Source organism: Urocampus carinirostris, chromosome 4 (assembly GCF_059441175.1).
Source record: "Urocampus carinirostris isolate Australia breed hairy pipefish chromosome 4, RoL_Ucar_1.0, whole genome shotgun sequence".
Classification (NCBI taxonomy): domain Eukaryota; kingdom Metazoa; phylum Chordata; class Actinopteri; order Syngnathiformes; family Syngnathidae; genus Urocampus; species Urocampus carinirostris.
The window spans coordinates 13,680,788-13,697,185 of NC_142352.1; the positions used below are offsets into that span (position 1 = coordinate 13,680,788).

At 37.6% G+C, this 16,398-nt stretch overlaps 1 protein-coding gene across 2 annotated transcripts; it reads left to right on the plus strand.

Annotated features, from left to right (window-relative positions):
* The first annotated feature begins 6,172 nt into the window (after positions 1 to 6,172).
* On the plus strand, positions 6,173 to 16,398 carry spi1b (Spi-1 proto-oncogene b). Of its 2 annotated transcripts, none has more exons than XM_088333177.1 (5): positions 6,173 to 6,515; positions 7,629 to 7,719; positions 10,209 to 10,405; positions 13,887 to 14,079; positions 16,085 to 16,398. In XM_088333177.1, the coding sequence occupies exons 1-5, from the start codon at positions 6,474 to 6,476 to the stop codon at positions 16,396 to 16,398; spliced, it is 837 nt and encodes a 278-aa protein (XP_088189303.1). In that variant the 5' UTR covers positions 6,173 to 6,473. The 2 variants fall into 2 exon arrangements, with proteins under 2 accessions (XP_088189303.1, XP_088189302.1); XM_088333176.1 differs by having other exon boundaries at positions 13,887 to 14,037.

Sequence of the window (16,398 nt, forward strand, 5' to 3'; positions counted from 1 at the left end):
AAAAGCATGGGATTTAGTTTTGTTGTTTCTTCATTTTAGGACAAAAAAGGAGTTTTACACATAACAACCTAGTTTTCCCAAGGTTGATCAATTTCGTCCAAACGGGCTGACATTTTTGCTGTGTTTTGAGTTCTGTTGAGAAATACTTATTATTCTAACACCATTTTGAAACACAAACCTCTGTTGATGTGTGTTTTTCCTTCTTTTTCTTTAGCTTTCTCTCTGTGAAAACAAGTTTAACAAGACATCCAACTATTGCTCAAGTCAGGATAATCTTAACTTTGTGAAAATTAGGCCTTTGTGGATTCATGGTGAGACATTTGTAGAACTGAATCCGAAAGAAAAGTTTCCACTTCCTCATTTTTTTGTGTGTGACTGTTGTTGTGTTTTTGTATTATGCACTGTTCCCAGATAAATCACATTAAATTACATACATGGTTTGCTTTATTTGAAGTAGCTCCAATAGTTGGAATTGTATTCAGTCTGCATGCATATTATGGGAGTCTGTCATAAAATTATGGAGACCTGTGTTGGATTGTAAAATATCCTTTTGGGAAATGTAGGGAGATAATTGAAAAACTAGCAAAATAATCAAGTTTTTACATAAAATTATCTTATTCCCATTCCCATTGGCAGACAATTATATTCATGTTTAATATATTCATTAGTTTAAGGTTTAGTTTATGTATTATATTTAGTAAAACAAGAATAAACACTTGAAATAAACAAAAAATATGATATATAATTATCTGTTTCCATTTGATTCTTGAAAGACTTTCTGTTTCTGTTTCCAGTAAAGAATGTCAAAACTCATTGCGACTCAGAGCTGGATCACCAGCAAAGATCTTTCAGTTTATTTACTCTCAGTCCATTATTTATTGCATTTTCTGCACTTCATTATCTCTGCAGTACTTTTTTGTTTTGTTCGTAAGCTTAACCAGATAACACACATAAGCACAAGTATTGCATTTACAAAATTATGCAAGAACCGAATTGATAGCTGAGGAAAAGGTAGTGTTATTGTTGTAGTGTCGACTGGGACCCTTCAAACAAATGCCAGCTCTAAACAGTGTTGATATTTCAATTCAGAAATGTTTTCATACAGAACACCCGTTGCAACAATATACCAACACATCACTACACATTTCATTGTCAGAAAACTTTATTTCTACAGCACAATAAACTTTCAATAGGGTTTGTCTATGTCTGCCTTAATAGGGGACATATGCCAATTGGGTATGTCACTGATTTAAAAGAATAATCCCTTGTGTTTTGTTTTAATACTTTAAGGGAGAGCTCTCTTCACAGATGTATCACTGTACTTTGCAAGCAGATGGCAGACAGCAGGTTGGGCAACAGGTTGCCAAAGTCTCTTGCCACGCAACACCCGGAAGCTAGGAAATAATCTTTTTCTTGCATCATCTACATATTTGACCTGTGGTACTGTTACTTTACATCCCTAAAAAGTAGGGGTGGTTGGATCGATCCAAATATTGATTTTATCGATTTTAAGAAAGTACTGGATCAGATCGATGCTATTGTCTTGGTATTGATACTTCACCTCCCTATCCCACTACCACCACCACCACCAATTTCCTTTAAAGGGCCGCTTTTCTACAGCGCCCTTGGTCTCTTGAGGTTATGCTGGAGTGGATGACTGACAGGCACACTTACAGCACCTCTCCCCACGTAGCCTGCTGCTGCACCTTACCTGCCAGACAGAAGAGAGGGCCAAATCCATATGCACACACCGCAATCAGAAGGTACAAATGACAGGTAAACGGGAATCTACCAAAATTGTGAACATGTTACTGCTCCTGAACAAAGACCTGCAAATCCATTTTCACTACAGCAACAGAGCCAAAAGGACTTGCTTGTTATGTTGCTGATTTTTTTAGTTTGACTCTCTTGACTTCTTCTCTGTAACAGTTGTAATAGAAGTATTTTGTTTTTATTCCTGCTAACAATTTTTATATTGTATTGTTTACACTATTTGTACTACTCAATTTTAAAAATATTTTGTAATGAAAGGTATAGTTGACATTGTTATATTTGTATTTATGTTAAATTGCTGCTTTTTTATTGGACTTTCCGGCTTTTGTTCTGCAACAACTGTAATATAAGTATTTTTTATACTGTTTAAGATTTAAATTGGAGTTATTTCATACAAAAAAGAATACATTTCAGTGCATGAAATCTGTGTTATGTATTTATCGTAGATATATACTAATTAAGGGCAGCACGGCGGCGCAGTGGTTAGCGCGTGTGCCGCATAGTTCTAAGGTCTTGGGAACCTCCTGAGTGGGTTCAAATCCAGCTACCGGACTTCCTGTGCGGAGTTTGTATGTTCTCCCCGTGCTTGCGTGGGTTTCCTCCGGGCACTCCGGTTTCCTCCCACATTCCAAAGACATGCATTTCAGGTGGATTGGCCGGTCCAAATTGTCCCTAATGAGCGAGCGAGTTGTCTGTCCCTGTGTGCCCTGCGATTGGCTGGCAACCAGTTCAGGGTGTCCCCTGCCCACTGCCCGATGATTGCTAGGATGGGCTCCAGCACCCCCGCGACCCTACTCAGGATAAGCGGTGCAGCTGATGAGATGAGATGAGATAATTAACTCAAAGAGAGGGCTCAATTATTCAATACTAATGACATTTCAAAGCAAAAAGTATCAGTATTTGATCGATGTCGATCCATACTACCATGTATTTACTTGACAGATCGATACTAAATTCTCAGTATCGCCCACCCCTACTGAAAACATGTCGATGAAATATATAAACCCCAAAACCAATGAATTATGTGTGTTGTGTGAACATAAAAAGGGACATCAATCTCGTGATTTATAATTATTTTGTATTTGTTTACCATACACTACCACCTGAGTATTTTCAATACTGGTAAAAACTAAAGCCATTCATTCAGTCAAGTCAAGTCATGTTTATTTGTATAGCCCTTAATCACGAGTCTCCAAGGGCTGCAAAGACCACAGATTATTATTATTATTGCAAACCACAGAGTAGTTATTGGTGATAATTAAGGATTATGTTTCCTAACCCAAATACTTTACTGTGAATACACTACTAAAAAGAGCCCAACAGACATGCCGTAATAAAACCTATGTTGTTGTCTTTACATAACACTGTCTAATGGAATGTGACATGCTCAATGATTACTTCACAACTTCTATGATGAAACTAATTTATTCTATAACCATTATACTTATCCACATCTCTTGGAATAGGGTTCACTAAGACTAATCCTTTCACAAATCCCCACAAAAACAAATCGCTGTGTGCGAGATCTGGAGTTCTGGGTGGCTGAGACATTAGATTGTGATCATTCTACCCGGACCATCCAATCCATCTATTCGGCAGTGGTGTGTGTCTAACCCTGAGGCTCAAGCGTTCTTGTTTGCAAATAAGTCACCAGACTTTATTACTCAATTTAACCAGTTTTCGAGCTTGTCAAGGTACATCTCACTATTCACTGTTCCTCTTTCAAAGACGTATAGTCCATAGACAGCTTTCTTCGACATAGCACAAAACATAGTCATCTTTGGGAAATCTCGCTGATCTTCAGGAATTTCATGTGGGTTTTCAGTCTCCCACATGTGAGTGTTATACTTGTTAGTGTTTCCGTTTACGTGGAAAGTCACCTGATTGCCAAAAAATAAGCCGGTCATCAAATCCGTCATCTACCATCTTTTGTTGCATTGCAATGCAAAAGTCATGATGAGCTGGTTTATCAATGTTCTTCAATTGTTGGACTAACTGTAGCTTGTAAGGTGTCTTGGACAGTCATCTTCTCAAGACCCACCAAACAGTTGTTGTAAGACACTGAAGTTCCATGCTGGCTCCGCTGATCGATTTACACAGGCTCTGTTGGAAAGAAGTTTGAACTTGTTCAACCTCATCTTCTGAAGTTAAGAGCATCTCGATCTTTTAGCTGGGAATAAACACCCATCTGTAATAAATTTTCAATACCACCTCAATCTGTTGGCTCCTTTCCAAAATGTCTGCAAAATGCAAGCTCAACAACAGTCCATGATTCAGTTTTTGCATATTCAAGCACACAAAATACCTTCTCTGGTTGAGTAAAGGTCATTAATGTCTCTGAATTAAAAAAAAAAATGCAATTAGTTTTGAAATAGCGCTACTTTTATCTTCCTTCCATTCATAGTTAAGGAGATAAGGGGACTTCAAATGTGCCAAGACTTTTGGAACACCCTGTATTTAAGAGGGTAATTTAATGTAGTTTGGGTTTTTAAAAAAAAGTGTTATCAGTCCACATCCTCCAAAGCCAAGGTATGCATGTTTCTTTGTTAAAAGGAGGTAGCGAGCAGGGGCTATATCCCTCTTTGGCATTCGGAGAAAGTCCTTCGTATCTCCTTTGTGATAATCACAACCTCCAAAACTGATAATGTTGCTTCATCTTATCTTCCAGTCATGTGCGGGTATTCGGTTGATTATGTGAAAGTAATTGCAGATTGTAAGCCTTCACAGGATATCAAGATTCGGAAAAAGGTTTTAGCATGGAATAAGGTGAGGCTCAGCTTGACTTGAAAACACTCTGTCTTGAAATGTTCTCAACATTTGGGTTCCTTCATTACGGAATTAGGACAAAAATGTCCTCATTTGGTGCAAGATGTCCAATATATGAGTTAGTTAACCCAATTCTATGGGTTGCTTTACACAAAGTAACAAATCCACTTTTGATTTGTAGTTTGCAAAACAATCAACTAAAATCCAGTTGTTTAATTCAAGTCAACTCATCAAATCATTTAATGGGTGTTTTGTACTATTTGGTATGTCAAAGGCAAACCACCAATAACAATTTGGTAGTTTTCCAAAAAACCTAATCATTAAAGATAGTGGGTGATTGTGTTAAAAACAATAACAAAAATGGTCCAATGTGTACTAAACAACCGCCCAAAAAGGTTTTCTTTTGTATAAAACAAAAAGTGGGTTATATATTAAAAATCTACCTAAAACGTGAGGTAGATTTCCCCATACAGTACACACCTTAACAAGAGATTAGGCATGGAGTGCGAAGACAACCTAAAAAAAACATGTTACTGTATATTTTACTGTTTTAAAAAATTCTTAAAAAACGGCTGGATTATTTTGATTAACGTCAATTTTTGTTTAAACAGACAGACAATTATTTTGTCAAAAGTTTAAAGTATTTAGTTAATTTTCAAAGATTTGCTTGCAATATTAATGCCCAACACACACACATCTGCTGGAGCAAGAGTGGGCAAAATACAGCCTGTGGGCCACATATGGCCCGTCACCCTCATTAACCAGGCCCACAAAATAAAAATGGTAAAAATAATAAAATATGTTCAAAAAAAGGTTGAAATTGGGTTACAGGTGACCAAATCCAAGGACAAATGGGGAAAATGGATCGACTATAGAAAAAACAAGACACCACAAACAATAAAGACTGGACTTTGAAAATGACTTGATCATGATGAATAATCCCCAACATTGTTGTGTTTCGTTTGTTTTATGTTAAAAAATAAAAATAAAAAGAACAATAAAAAGCAAGTTTAAAGAAAAAGTTCTACTATTTTTTTGAGGGTGCCACTCTTGAGGGTGCCACAACTAATATGCCACAACCTTTTATATAGCATGTATCTGTACTTGTTATTTTGTGAAATGTATGTATTTTGTTCATGAAAATGTGTATTTTTTTATGCAGAAAACAACTTTACAGGACCCGAAATATTTTGTTTTTTTCAGTGAATAATAACATATTTACTCCTTAAGAAAGGGGTTTAATCCTGGTCCCCTCTACAAATTTGTTTAACCCAATGCGGCCCTTAATTCAAAAAGTTTGCCCATCTATGCAGTCGAGGTACGTAAAAAAATATTTTTGAATGCTATTTAATACAGTAGCTGCACCCCACTCCAAAAAAAAACCCATAACCAAACAAAAACAACGTTAGCAATTATATACACTTTGCTACCACTTGCTTCCAATATGTCTTATATGAGTTGTTTCATTTGCAAAGAAAGTAAGCATTTGACTTTATTTGAGTGTATTCAATGGTAACGTAGATAAAGCGGTGGACGGGAGATGTTCACTCGTGATTGGCCACCACGGGAGGTGACAATATTGAGCTGGTGATAAATAAGAAGTTTCGTGGGCTTCCTTTGAAGCAGAAGACACTCTCCCACTGATGCTCCCTCTCACAAAAATTTACAGAAGTTAACAGTTCCTTTTTTATCCGACGTGCCAACTTGCTCCGTCTCGTTTTTCCGTTCATATTTGATCTCGCCGAAGGCCTCCTGGACTGCTCGAGTCAAACGGCGCAATAAGAGAGGGCACAGGGACATGCTTCGGTTATCGTTAAATGAGAGGAAATTTTGAAACATTGTGCAATGATGCTGCAAAAGTTTTGAAAGGTTGTGAGAGCGAGCTTTTGATCTGAGAGGTGTTTTGGAGCCCACTCGTTGGAGGAGAAGCCCCCATGTTGCATCCCTACAGAATGGAGAGTTACCTCATTCCAACTGTAAGTAGAATTGTTTCTTTACCATCTTTTAGCGAATGTCATTGATTTTAGTTTTAGAATAACAGGAGTGGTCTCACAGTTGAAGTATTAGCATGAGATGAAGTTCATTTGTGTAGAGCAGGGGTGGGCAACTCTTTAGAGTTGGTGAAGAAATTTGGCCAAGGGGCCGATCCTGGGGACCTACCCAATGTTTTCATTTATAAATAAATATGCATTCAGACATGTATGTCATATTTCTTTATATTACTTTTAGTTTTTAAATGGCTTTGTTGGATCAAATTGGTTTTGAAAGGCTCACAATTAAATCAAAATAATTGTAAAGGTCGCTGTTTTAAGCACTAAATTTGATAATTAGTTTTGAAGGATTTTTGTAGTATTTCTGTTCTAGTATTTTTGTTGAAGACACACAAAGGGACGATTATTTTCTATTATATGAATCAGTGTTTGTCTACCCTTTTTGAACAAAGGTACACTTTTATTTATTATAAAGTTGCGAGGCACACCGTCCGTCGAAAATGTTTAAAAATGAAGTTATGTCAAATATTTTACTGTACTACTTCATACGCAGATAATTAGTCTATAAAAAGAAGAAAATAATACTTAAAATAAAAAAGAATGATGTTTCTATTTTTTACAGTGCAATCTTAAACCGCTTTGTTAAACTAATTAAGTTATTAAATGTACTGTGCTACCTCATGAGCATATATAAAAAGTATATAAAATCTATTGCCACCCACTGATATGGATGACTATTACAGTTCCTCATCATAGGATAGCAAAAATACTGAATAATGGCCTGATTTTTTGGAAAGATAAAATTTCAGCGGCACACTAGTGTGCCCCGGCACACTGGTTGAAAAATACTGATATAGATTATCATAAAATTTGTCGTATTACTGTGGTTGTACTTTTTCAGTATTTCAGCAATGAGATTTTGTTGTTCTGTACTTTCATTTTTGTAGTATTTCTGCAGATTAGATTGAATTTAAAAAAATACAAAGTTCAACGTACCAAAGTAATGAAAACAGGTCTTGATTGGAATACGTTAATAATTGTGTATGTTTGTACAATATGACACTGATTACTTTATTACATTTCAATGTTTTTTTGTAGTCTTCCGAAGAAATGTACGATCCTGAGATCTACAGGCCTCCAATACCAGAATATTACAGCCCCTATGTTCTGGATACTGAGATGCAGGCAGGTCAGTTTTACTGCAACATCCCTCAACTTTTACATGTTTAACATGTTATAGGTTTTCTTATCCTGGAAAATTATTCATCTGAATTTTAGAAACAAATATACATCACATAATATAAAATGTATATTACAATAATTACAATTACAATGATCTTTAAATATGAATTTTAGATCCAACCAGTACTTCTACTATATACGGAATGCCCCAAAAAATGTTTACGGTACTCACTTTGACATTCAAACAGCCTGTAAGCTTCTTTTGCTAGTTTAGATTTGATTTTGAAGTAAGAATAGCCGATATTGGACTTAGGTACCTACAAACAAACAAAAAACATTCTGGAAATGTGAAAATAAAGCTGAAGTGCAAAAAAGTTCCTCACACAAATGCCCCAATGTGTCTTCAGTTTTATTTTTACATTTGTAATTTTTTTCCCCACCATCATAATCCTATTATCCACCATTTTTACTTCAAAATCTGCAAGAAAAAAAAGCGTGTTGTCTATTTAAAGTCAAAGTGTGTTTAAATTATTTTAGGATGACCTGTATATACGTTATATATATACATGCTTCCACCCAGTCTCGAACAGGGGACCTTTCGTGTGTTAGTATATGTCTTTCAAGAGTAACAAAGTTCCAAATTCTGTAGAACTCCAGATATTTTCAATTAGGTCATTTTTCAGAAGGTGTACATCTGAAAACACAGGAAAAAGATGATAATATTTAGTGTGTTGCAACTCCACACTGAGCAGTCAAGTCATGTTTGTTTGTAGACATGGAGGAGATTTTGTGGACTTTCTCCTGACAAAAGTTTTTAATATACCACCAAACCACACTCAATGAAGATAAGTGTAAAGGCGTCACCACTCATGACATAAAAGCATAAATGCAGCAAACTTTTTTGTTCATACACAATGAATGAATGAATGAATGAAAATTTTATTTCGAACCTTATGAAATAAAAACAGGACAAAAACAATGACTCCACACACAGACGCACACATACTTTTCCTGGTGGTTTTCACCTTTAGGATTTTGAATTTACTACAGCCCCTTAATTTATAACTTCACTCTTTCCGAGTGAATAATTTTGGATGTTTTCTGGCACTATGTTTTTGTTGACCTTAAATAGCAGTTGTGAAGTGAAACATTTTACTAAATCATCCAATTTTAATAATTTGGACTGCAGAAATAAAATATTAGTATAATCCCGATATCCTACCCTGAAGACTGTCCTTCAGGTTGAAGGCGATGCTTTGGGCAGAGTTGTCTTTTCGTACACAGCATTAGTTTCAGTTTCAGTTTAATGATAACCACATTCTTAAAAATGAGGTTCCCATAGGTCTATTAGAACCCAACTGATGTGTTGGGAGTCATTAGGTGACCAATTCCCCCAATTCCAACACCTAATGCCGAGCGCCAAGCAGGGAGGCAATGGGTACCAATGTTGTAAGTCTTTGGCTCAAACCAGCAACCTCCCAGTCTCAGGGCGGGCGCCCTACCCCAAAGTCCACCGAGCTGGTCACACACCAGTGGTTAATCAGAATACAAAGAGCTGGACAGCCTAACAACAGTAGCTGAGAGACGGGCACTGGAAAAGCTGCGGTCAATCATGGACAATCCATCGCATCCACTACACAGCATTTACTCAAGACAGAAGAGCAGTTTCAGCGACAGACTGCTGTCACTGTCTTGTACTATGGACAGACTGAAGAGATCTTTTCTTCCTCATGCCATGAGGCTCTTTAACTCTACCCGGCAGAGTAAAAGCCCACATTAAACCACACCACCTACATTGCATATTACCGAATCTTATTGCAATATGTATTCTGTGTAGCACTATTTAGATATTCTATGTAACACGCTACAGTGGGCATTTGCACGTCACACTGGGTATTTGTATATTGTATTCTTTTTGCTTTATTATTGTATTGTTCTCAGCTCAGGGATGCTGCTGGAAATGTGAATTTCCCTTCGGGGATGAATAAAGTATCTATCTATCTATCTATCTATCTATCTATCTATCTATCTATCTATCTATCTATCTATCTATCTATCTATCTATCTATCTATCTATCTATCTATCTATCTATCTATCTATCTATCTATCTATCTATCTATCTATCTATCTATCTATCTATCTATCTATCTATCTATCTATCTATCTATCCATCCATCCATCCATCCATCCATCCATCCATCCATCCATCCATCCATCCATCCATCTATCTATCTATCTATCTATCTATCTATCTATCTATCTATCTATCTATCTATCTATCTATCTATCTATCTATCTATCTATCTATCTATCTATCTATCTATCTATCTATCTATCTATCTATCTATCTATCTATCTATCTATCTATCTACAGAAAATAAAAAAATCAATGTCATAGCTAATTAAACAAAAAATATACTTTTGACTTGCTGTTTGTTTGGATGGTCTGCGGTTATAGAACTCAGCCTGTACGTTTGGTTGTGTTCTGGATTTAGATCAATGGGACTACCACACGCACACTCACGTGCACCCGATGGAGTTTGAAAACCTGCCAGAGGCCAACTTCACAGAGCTGCAGAGCGTGCAGTCCCTGCACCCGCCCGGCTTCGTCCGACACGACGTCATGCGCTTCGATCCTGAAAATTTGCTCGATCCGAACCTTGGGGCTCATTCTCATATGTTGCAGCAACCAGTAAGTCTCATGATGACATATAAAGAAAAAGTCAATTCCCCAAATTACCGCCCCGCCCCCAAAAAATAAATAAATAAACTTTCACATATCCAACATAACACACCTTTTTTTAATTTCTCTTCTGAATACAAATTTTTGAAGCCGGTGTAATCCAAAAGTGGGGTGTGTCGTATGAGGTATGCAACGGTGTTGTCCGGAATTTGAAACGTAGTTACGCTCTGCTGCCATCTCCTGGCTCAGAGTCACTATGGCAGTCTCAGTCAAGTAGTTCATCATTTCTTAGATGTGCTTAAATAAACTGTCCCTTTTTAATCTTCATGGCTCTGTTCATAGCCAAATTCAAGCACGTTTTAAGGACTTTTAAAGCCAATCTTCCAATTTCTCCAGTACCATTAAATGAAAAAAATCTGGTGTGAGTCATGTATTTTGTAGATCCACAAATATATCAGCAATTTACATAAGCGGTTTTTAATCAATACATGATTTTTAGATCTTGAGTCATTTGGGGATACATCTGTGCATCTGAACAATCAATTTGTAAAATATTATTCTCTACCCATAAAGGTGTTAGGATAAATAATAGTAATATGTAGCTTACATTTTAGTTGCAGGAAGTTCTTCCCATTACAAATGTATGACCTATTTTTTTTTTTTTACATGGCCCATAATAAACGACCATATTTGATGAATTATCCTTGCACTAATACATATTCCATCATTTCATAGTGCCCTGTTTAGATGTAGCATGTAGAAAACAATTAGCAAAACCCATCATAATTAAGCTAGTCATCTTCATGGATTACCTTCCATATGACTGGAGAGTTCAGACTCTCCTATTGTGAAGAGTTGGATCTCTTTTTTAAATCTTGCAGCATGCTGTGCGTGGATTTGTTCCGCGTTTTAGCCATCGTTTATATTTTTCGTTTTCTAGCCAGCATTCCTTAAAACGGCCCCCTTCCAGCATCTTTGCAACTGTCCTCTTGGACGAAAAGCATAGGAGGTGATGATGTATAGCATGAAATATAAACTAATGCCAGATGCCGTTATTCAGGAAGGAAGAATAAATAAAATGACAAAGCGAAGCCCCCAGAGCTAGCGTGTCGGTGTCATCTTCAAGCAGACGTGTCCTATTTTTCATAATTTATTGTGTGGTCCATTGTGTTAGACTGCCAAGAAACATGGCAATATTTTCTAGCATTTACAAGCGGTTCACCCAAAATTCCAGCACTTTTCAAACCAAATAAATACAACATTAAAATTCTAGCCTTTCAAGCACCTGTATGAACCCTGCATCTTTTGGGGGTTTGGGTTGGTGTTTGGACAGTATTTGAAAGAGGCCTTTCCAAAAAATTTTTCTATCAAGTATGTGTTATCAATGGCCAACTGAGTTCAGAGACCCCTTATGCTCTATTTTCCACTGTGCCAATCTGCTTTTTTCTTACTTTTAGAAGAGCTGTTCGGGGCGGAACACATAAGGTTCCACAAACGAGGCCTGGGGGAGAGCCAAAGGGTTACGCCATGTTCGTCCTCACAGGCTTTTGTTCACCCCCTTATTTTTGTGTAGCAAGAAAATGGTAAAAGTAATATAAGGCCAGTGTTGGGAACATTACTTTAAAAAAGTAATTAGTTATAGTAACTCAATACTTCTTCCAAAAAGTAATTGAATTAGTAACTGAGTTACTTGATAGTAAAAGTAGCTATTTAGCAGAGAAAGTAACTATTTAATGATTGACTATTGACTTTAAAAAGAAGTCAAGGAATTTGAGTTTTTCCGAGCAGTATTCGAGTCAGTTGAATAAAGAAGAACAGACAGGTAGTTGTAATATTTCTTGATAAATACTTTAACGAAAATAATTAAGCATTAACACGTTGATGATAGGGCAGCACGGCGGCGCAGTGGTTTGCGCGTATGCGGCACAGTTCTAAGGTCTTGGGAACCTCCTGTATGGGTTCAAATCCAGCTACCGGACTTCCTGTGCGGAGTTTGTATGTCCTCCCCGTGCTCGCGTGGGTTTCCTCCGGGCACTCCGGTTTCCTCCCACAATCCAAAGACATGCATTTCAGGTGGATTGGCCGGTCCAAATTGTCCCTAGGTGTGAATGTGCGAGTGAGTTGTCTGTCCCTGTGTGCCCTGCAATTGGCTGGCAACCAGTTCAGGGTGTCCCCTGCCCACTGCCTGATGATTGCTGGGATGGGCTCCAGCACCCCCGCGACCTTACTGAGGATAAGCGGTGCAGCTAATGAGATGAGATGAGATGAGACGTTGATGATAGAACTTCTTACTTTGTTTGCTCAAGTTGAGGAAACAAAGAAACTGTGCCTGTCTGTAATACGTTTCTATCTGCACGATACCCATATTTAACAAACAGCTTTTCAAAAATATTGGTAACATGTAGCAAACAATAATTGTTTTTTTTTTTGAGAAAAGGGCTAAAAACTGTTAAAGGTGGTGTCCGTGAATCAAAATATTTGACTTGCTGACGCCATCTGCTGGCTGAGATCAACATTGCAGCCTCTGTCGATCTGCATCCGGTCATGTGCTTGTACTTGTCTCTTTTACACGCACTTGACTAATTAATAAACACTTCTTTTTTTCCTTTTTTGGGGGTTAGCCCTGACATTCCGACTGTATTTGAAACGGTCATTTTTTGTTTTCATCCTGGAACTAAGGAAAAGCTCCCCCCTACACCGCTCCGCATGCTCGGTGGCCAGAACAAAAAATTAAGAAGTAAGATAAAACCAAATAGGCGTGGTGAATAAAAGTATAGAAACGTTTTTTTTTTTAACTCAGTCGGGTGTTGTTAACACATACTTAATAGGGAAAATATTTTATTTGAACTTTTTAAGAACAATTTAAATTAAGCACCCCGCCTTTAAGATTTCAAAAAAAATAGTTGCACTCAATTTAATCATATTTGTCAAGAACAGAACAGAGGCAAGACCCACTCGCGTAACGTTTCTCACAGTTTTATTGGGAAGAAGGATAAGGCGTGCACACACGATCCGATGATCGGAAATGAGTCGTAAGCCGGGAATGGAGAGTTGTCAGGCGGGATCAAAAATGGGTCATAAGCCGGAGACAAACGGGAGCAAAAAAGGGAAAGTCGGGAGTCAGGGTCGAAAAAAGGCTTGCCTTGTACAAACAGAGGTTCGCAGACGGACTGACAACAGGGGATTGACAGGACTGGTTTAAATAAGGATAGGGAGCCAATCAGAGCCCGCAGCGGTTGGCACCAATTGAGCGGGCACAGGTGATTCCATTGCTAATCATCACACTCCCACGTACTTGAAGCGTGCATATTCGCTCAGCTGCCCTTGAAACAAATGCTGCAAAAAAGTCAATTCCTCATGCAACACTGAACTTGTCTGCACTTGCTACTCCCAAAGACATTATTCACATATGTCTTTATGCTATTCTGCTATCGCTATCAGAAACCGGTTCTAAGATTGGTAACAAAAGGGTTCGTGTCTTGTTTGTAAGGTCTCATTTTACCCACGGACTGTGTATCCGACGCACGTGTCCCAGCACAGCACTGACGATGAAGAGCACAGGGGTCAAAGTCCCCCGCTGGAGGTGTCTGATGAGGAATGTCTTCGAGATCAAGTCCCTTACGTTCTACCTGGAGAGATTGGTAAGGAAACCCATGATATGTATTTGGAATGTCAAACCTACTGCTGACGGGCCCTTTCAGACTCACCAACGGTTTTAATCAGGGCCAAGAAGCAATGCTGAAAGAAGCACAAGAGAAAAGTGAGCCATCGAACAGTGACTTGCAGTTTTAAAAATGTCCACTGGATGTCACCAACGCCAGGCGCCACTCAATAAGCAAACCACCCACTGTAACTGTATTCGCTGACTACGATTTATCAACCAGAGCAGATTTAAGAAAACACCCCTTTTAATGTTATTTTACCAAAAATTGAAGTCAATGATGCAATGTTTAGGGCAATACATCTCTTATTTAGGCACAGCACACACAAAAAACACATAAATTAGCTACTGAAAGGAAAGAACTGAGAAAACTGAGAAAAAAAGAGGAAAATCATAAAAAAACAAGAGCGATTAAAGTTCAATATTTCCAATTTTAGAAAGCAAAATTCAAAATAAATGTATTCTAAAATGTCTTTCATTCTGGTCTAATTCTTTTTTATGTGTTTACAAATTGTTCAAATTTAAATTTAAAATTAGAATTTTCTTTTAACTGTAAAAGAAAACATTTTCATAACAACAAACCAAAAAAGAAGCACAGACAAGTGTAATCGTGATTTTCTAAGGTTTTTGAACAGAAAAGGGAGGATGAGAGGCCATAGTTCAAATGGCCATATCTTCAAAACATTTCAAAATAAAGCTTTGACTTTTGTATCATTTTAAAGCTTATTTCTTATACTTTCTGTCCATGAATGCAAAATAAAAAACATTTTAAATTTGCCTCACTGTGACTCATTTCGGTAGATCAGGTCACTAATATAATATGTTAACATGTGCCCATAAGGGAGTAGACCTAAGCTAAAGCTTTTAAGTGCCTACCCCTATTCCATGTTTTTCTTGCAGGGAAGACATATTGAAAATTAAAAATTAAATTTTGAAGTTATAATAGTGTCATATAACATATAAAAAGCAGCTTTGGATTTAAATGAATTTCACACAAAATCTCCAATATACAAGCAGACCAATCCAGACTCCTGGATTTGATATGTCCTTTTAACAGGATGACAATTAATATACATAGTTCTATTCCAACTGTTTAATAACAAAAATAAAAATACTGTTTAACAATGTCAACAGGGCAACTTGTCATGAACCGGAACAGGAGGAGATCCTAGATGCGTTTCTCAGACAAGCTTTTATTTTTACGGGAAATGGGGCAGTCATGCAAGTTAACCCAAACCCCAGTGATTCGGCGATCGTTGGGCGGAAGATGTAAGTCTGGCGGAGAATGACAGGAAGCCAGAAGCCGACGAGATCGATACCAATTGCACAAGCAGATATTAGACAGATGGGGTCAATACCGGACAGTACGGGACAGACAGGATTGATATCAAACACTGGAGATAGAAATTAAACAGGACAAACTAGATGGAAACTAAACTGGAGATTGATATTAAACAGGACAAAATAGACGGAAACAATACCGGACAGGTAACACAAGCAGGAAACCAGACAGAGTCAAACCCACGTCTTGCAAAAGCAGAGGTTTGTTGACGGACTGACAAAGGGTGAGTGAGAGCACTGAGCTTAAATAGAAGGGAAACCAATCTGTCAACGAGCCGCAGCTGACGCCATGCGTTGAGGGCCAATTGGGCACCATGGCAACCGTGACACAACTAAAATATCTTCCATTGGAAAATATTTTGAAAATAAAGTAAAGTGTAAACACCATTAATACGATTGAAAACTATAATGTATGTATTTTCTTCCAATTCAGTACCATCATCATTATTGTGCTAGTTAAAATGGTAAAACAGTATCAATCCCGGGACAATCAAATTCATCCTATCCAGATACCCGCTCTGTATTGCTAATATCAATATTTGGATCAATCCGCCCACCCTTTGCAAACACGCTTTACCATCTGCTTCATAGTCCATTTCATGTCATCAAAACTCTCTACAATGCACCTTTGTTTACGTCATACAAACTTATTTATCGCTAATATATATACATCTTTTTTCTCATAGGCAATAAAAAGAAGATCCGTTTGTATCAGTTCTTGCTGGACCTTCTACGGAACGGCGATATGAAGGACAGTATCTGGTGGGTAGACCGAGATAAAGGGATGTTCCAGTTTTCATCCAAACACAAGGAGGCCCTGGCACACCGTTGGGGGATCCAGAAGGGCAACCGCAAAAAAATGACCTACCAAAAAATGGCGCGGGCTTTGCGCAACTATGGCAAAACAGGAGAGGTAAAAAAGATCAAGAAGAAATTGACGTACCAGTTTAGTGACGAAGTCCTCGGGAAGTCTCATTTAGAGAGAAAGACGTACATGTAG

Coding starts and splice junctions, on each gene's coding strand:
- spi1b (XM_088333177.1), top strand. CDS start 6,474: ATGTTGCATCCCTACAGAATGGAGAGTTACCTCATTCCAACT. Junction 6,516..7,628: donor AGAGTTACCTCATTCCAACT/GTAAGTAGAATT, acceptor GTTTTTTTGTAG/TCTTCCGAAGAAATGTACGA. Junction 14,080..16,084: donor TTTGGAATGTCAAACCTACT/GCTGACGGGCCC, acceptor TTTTTCTCATAG/GCAATAAAAAGAAGATCCGT.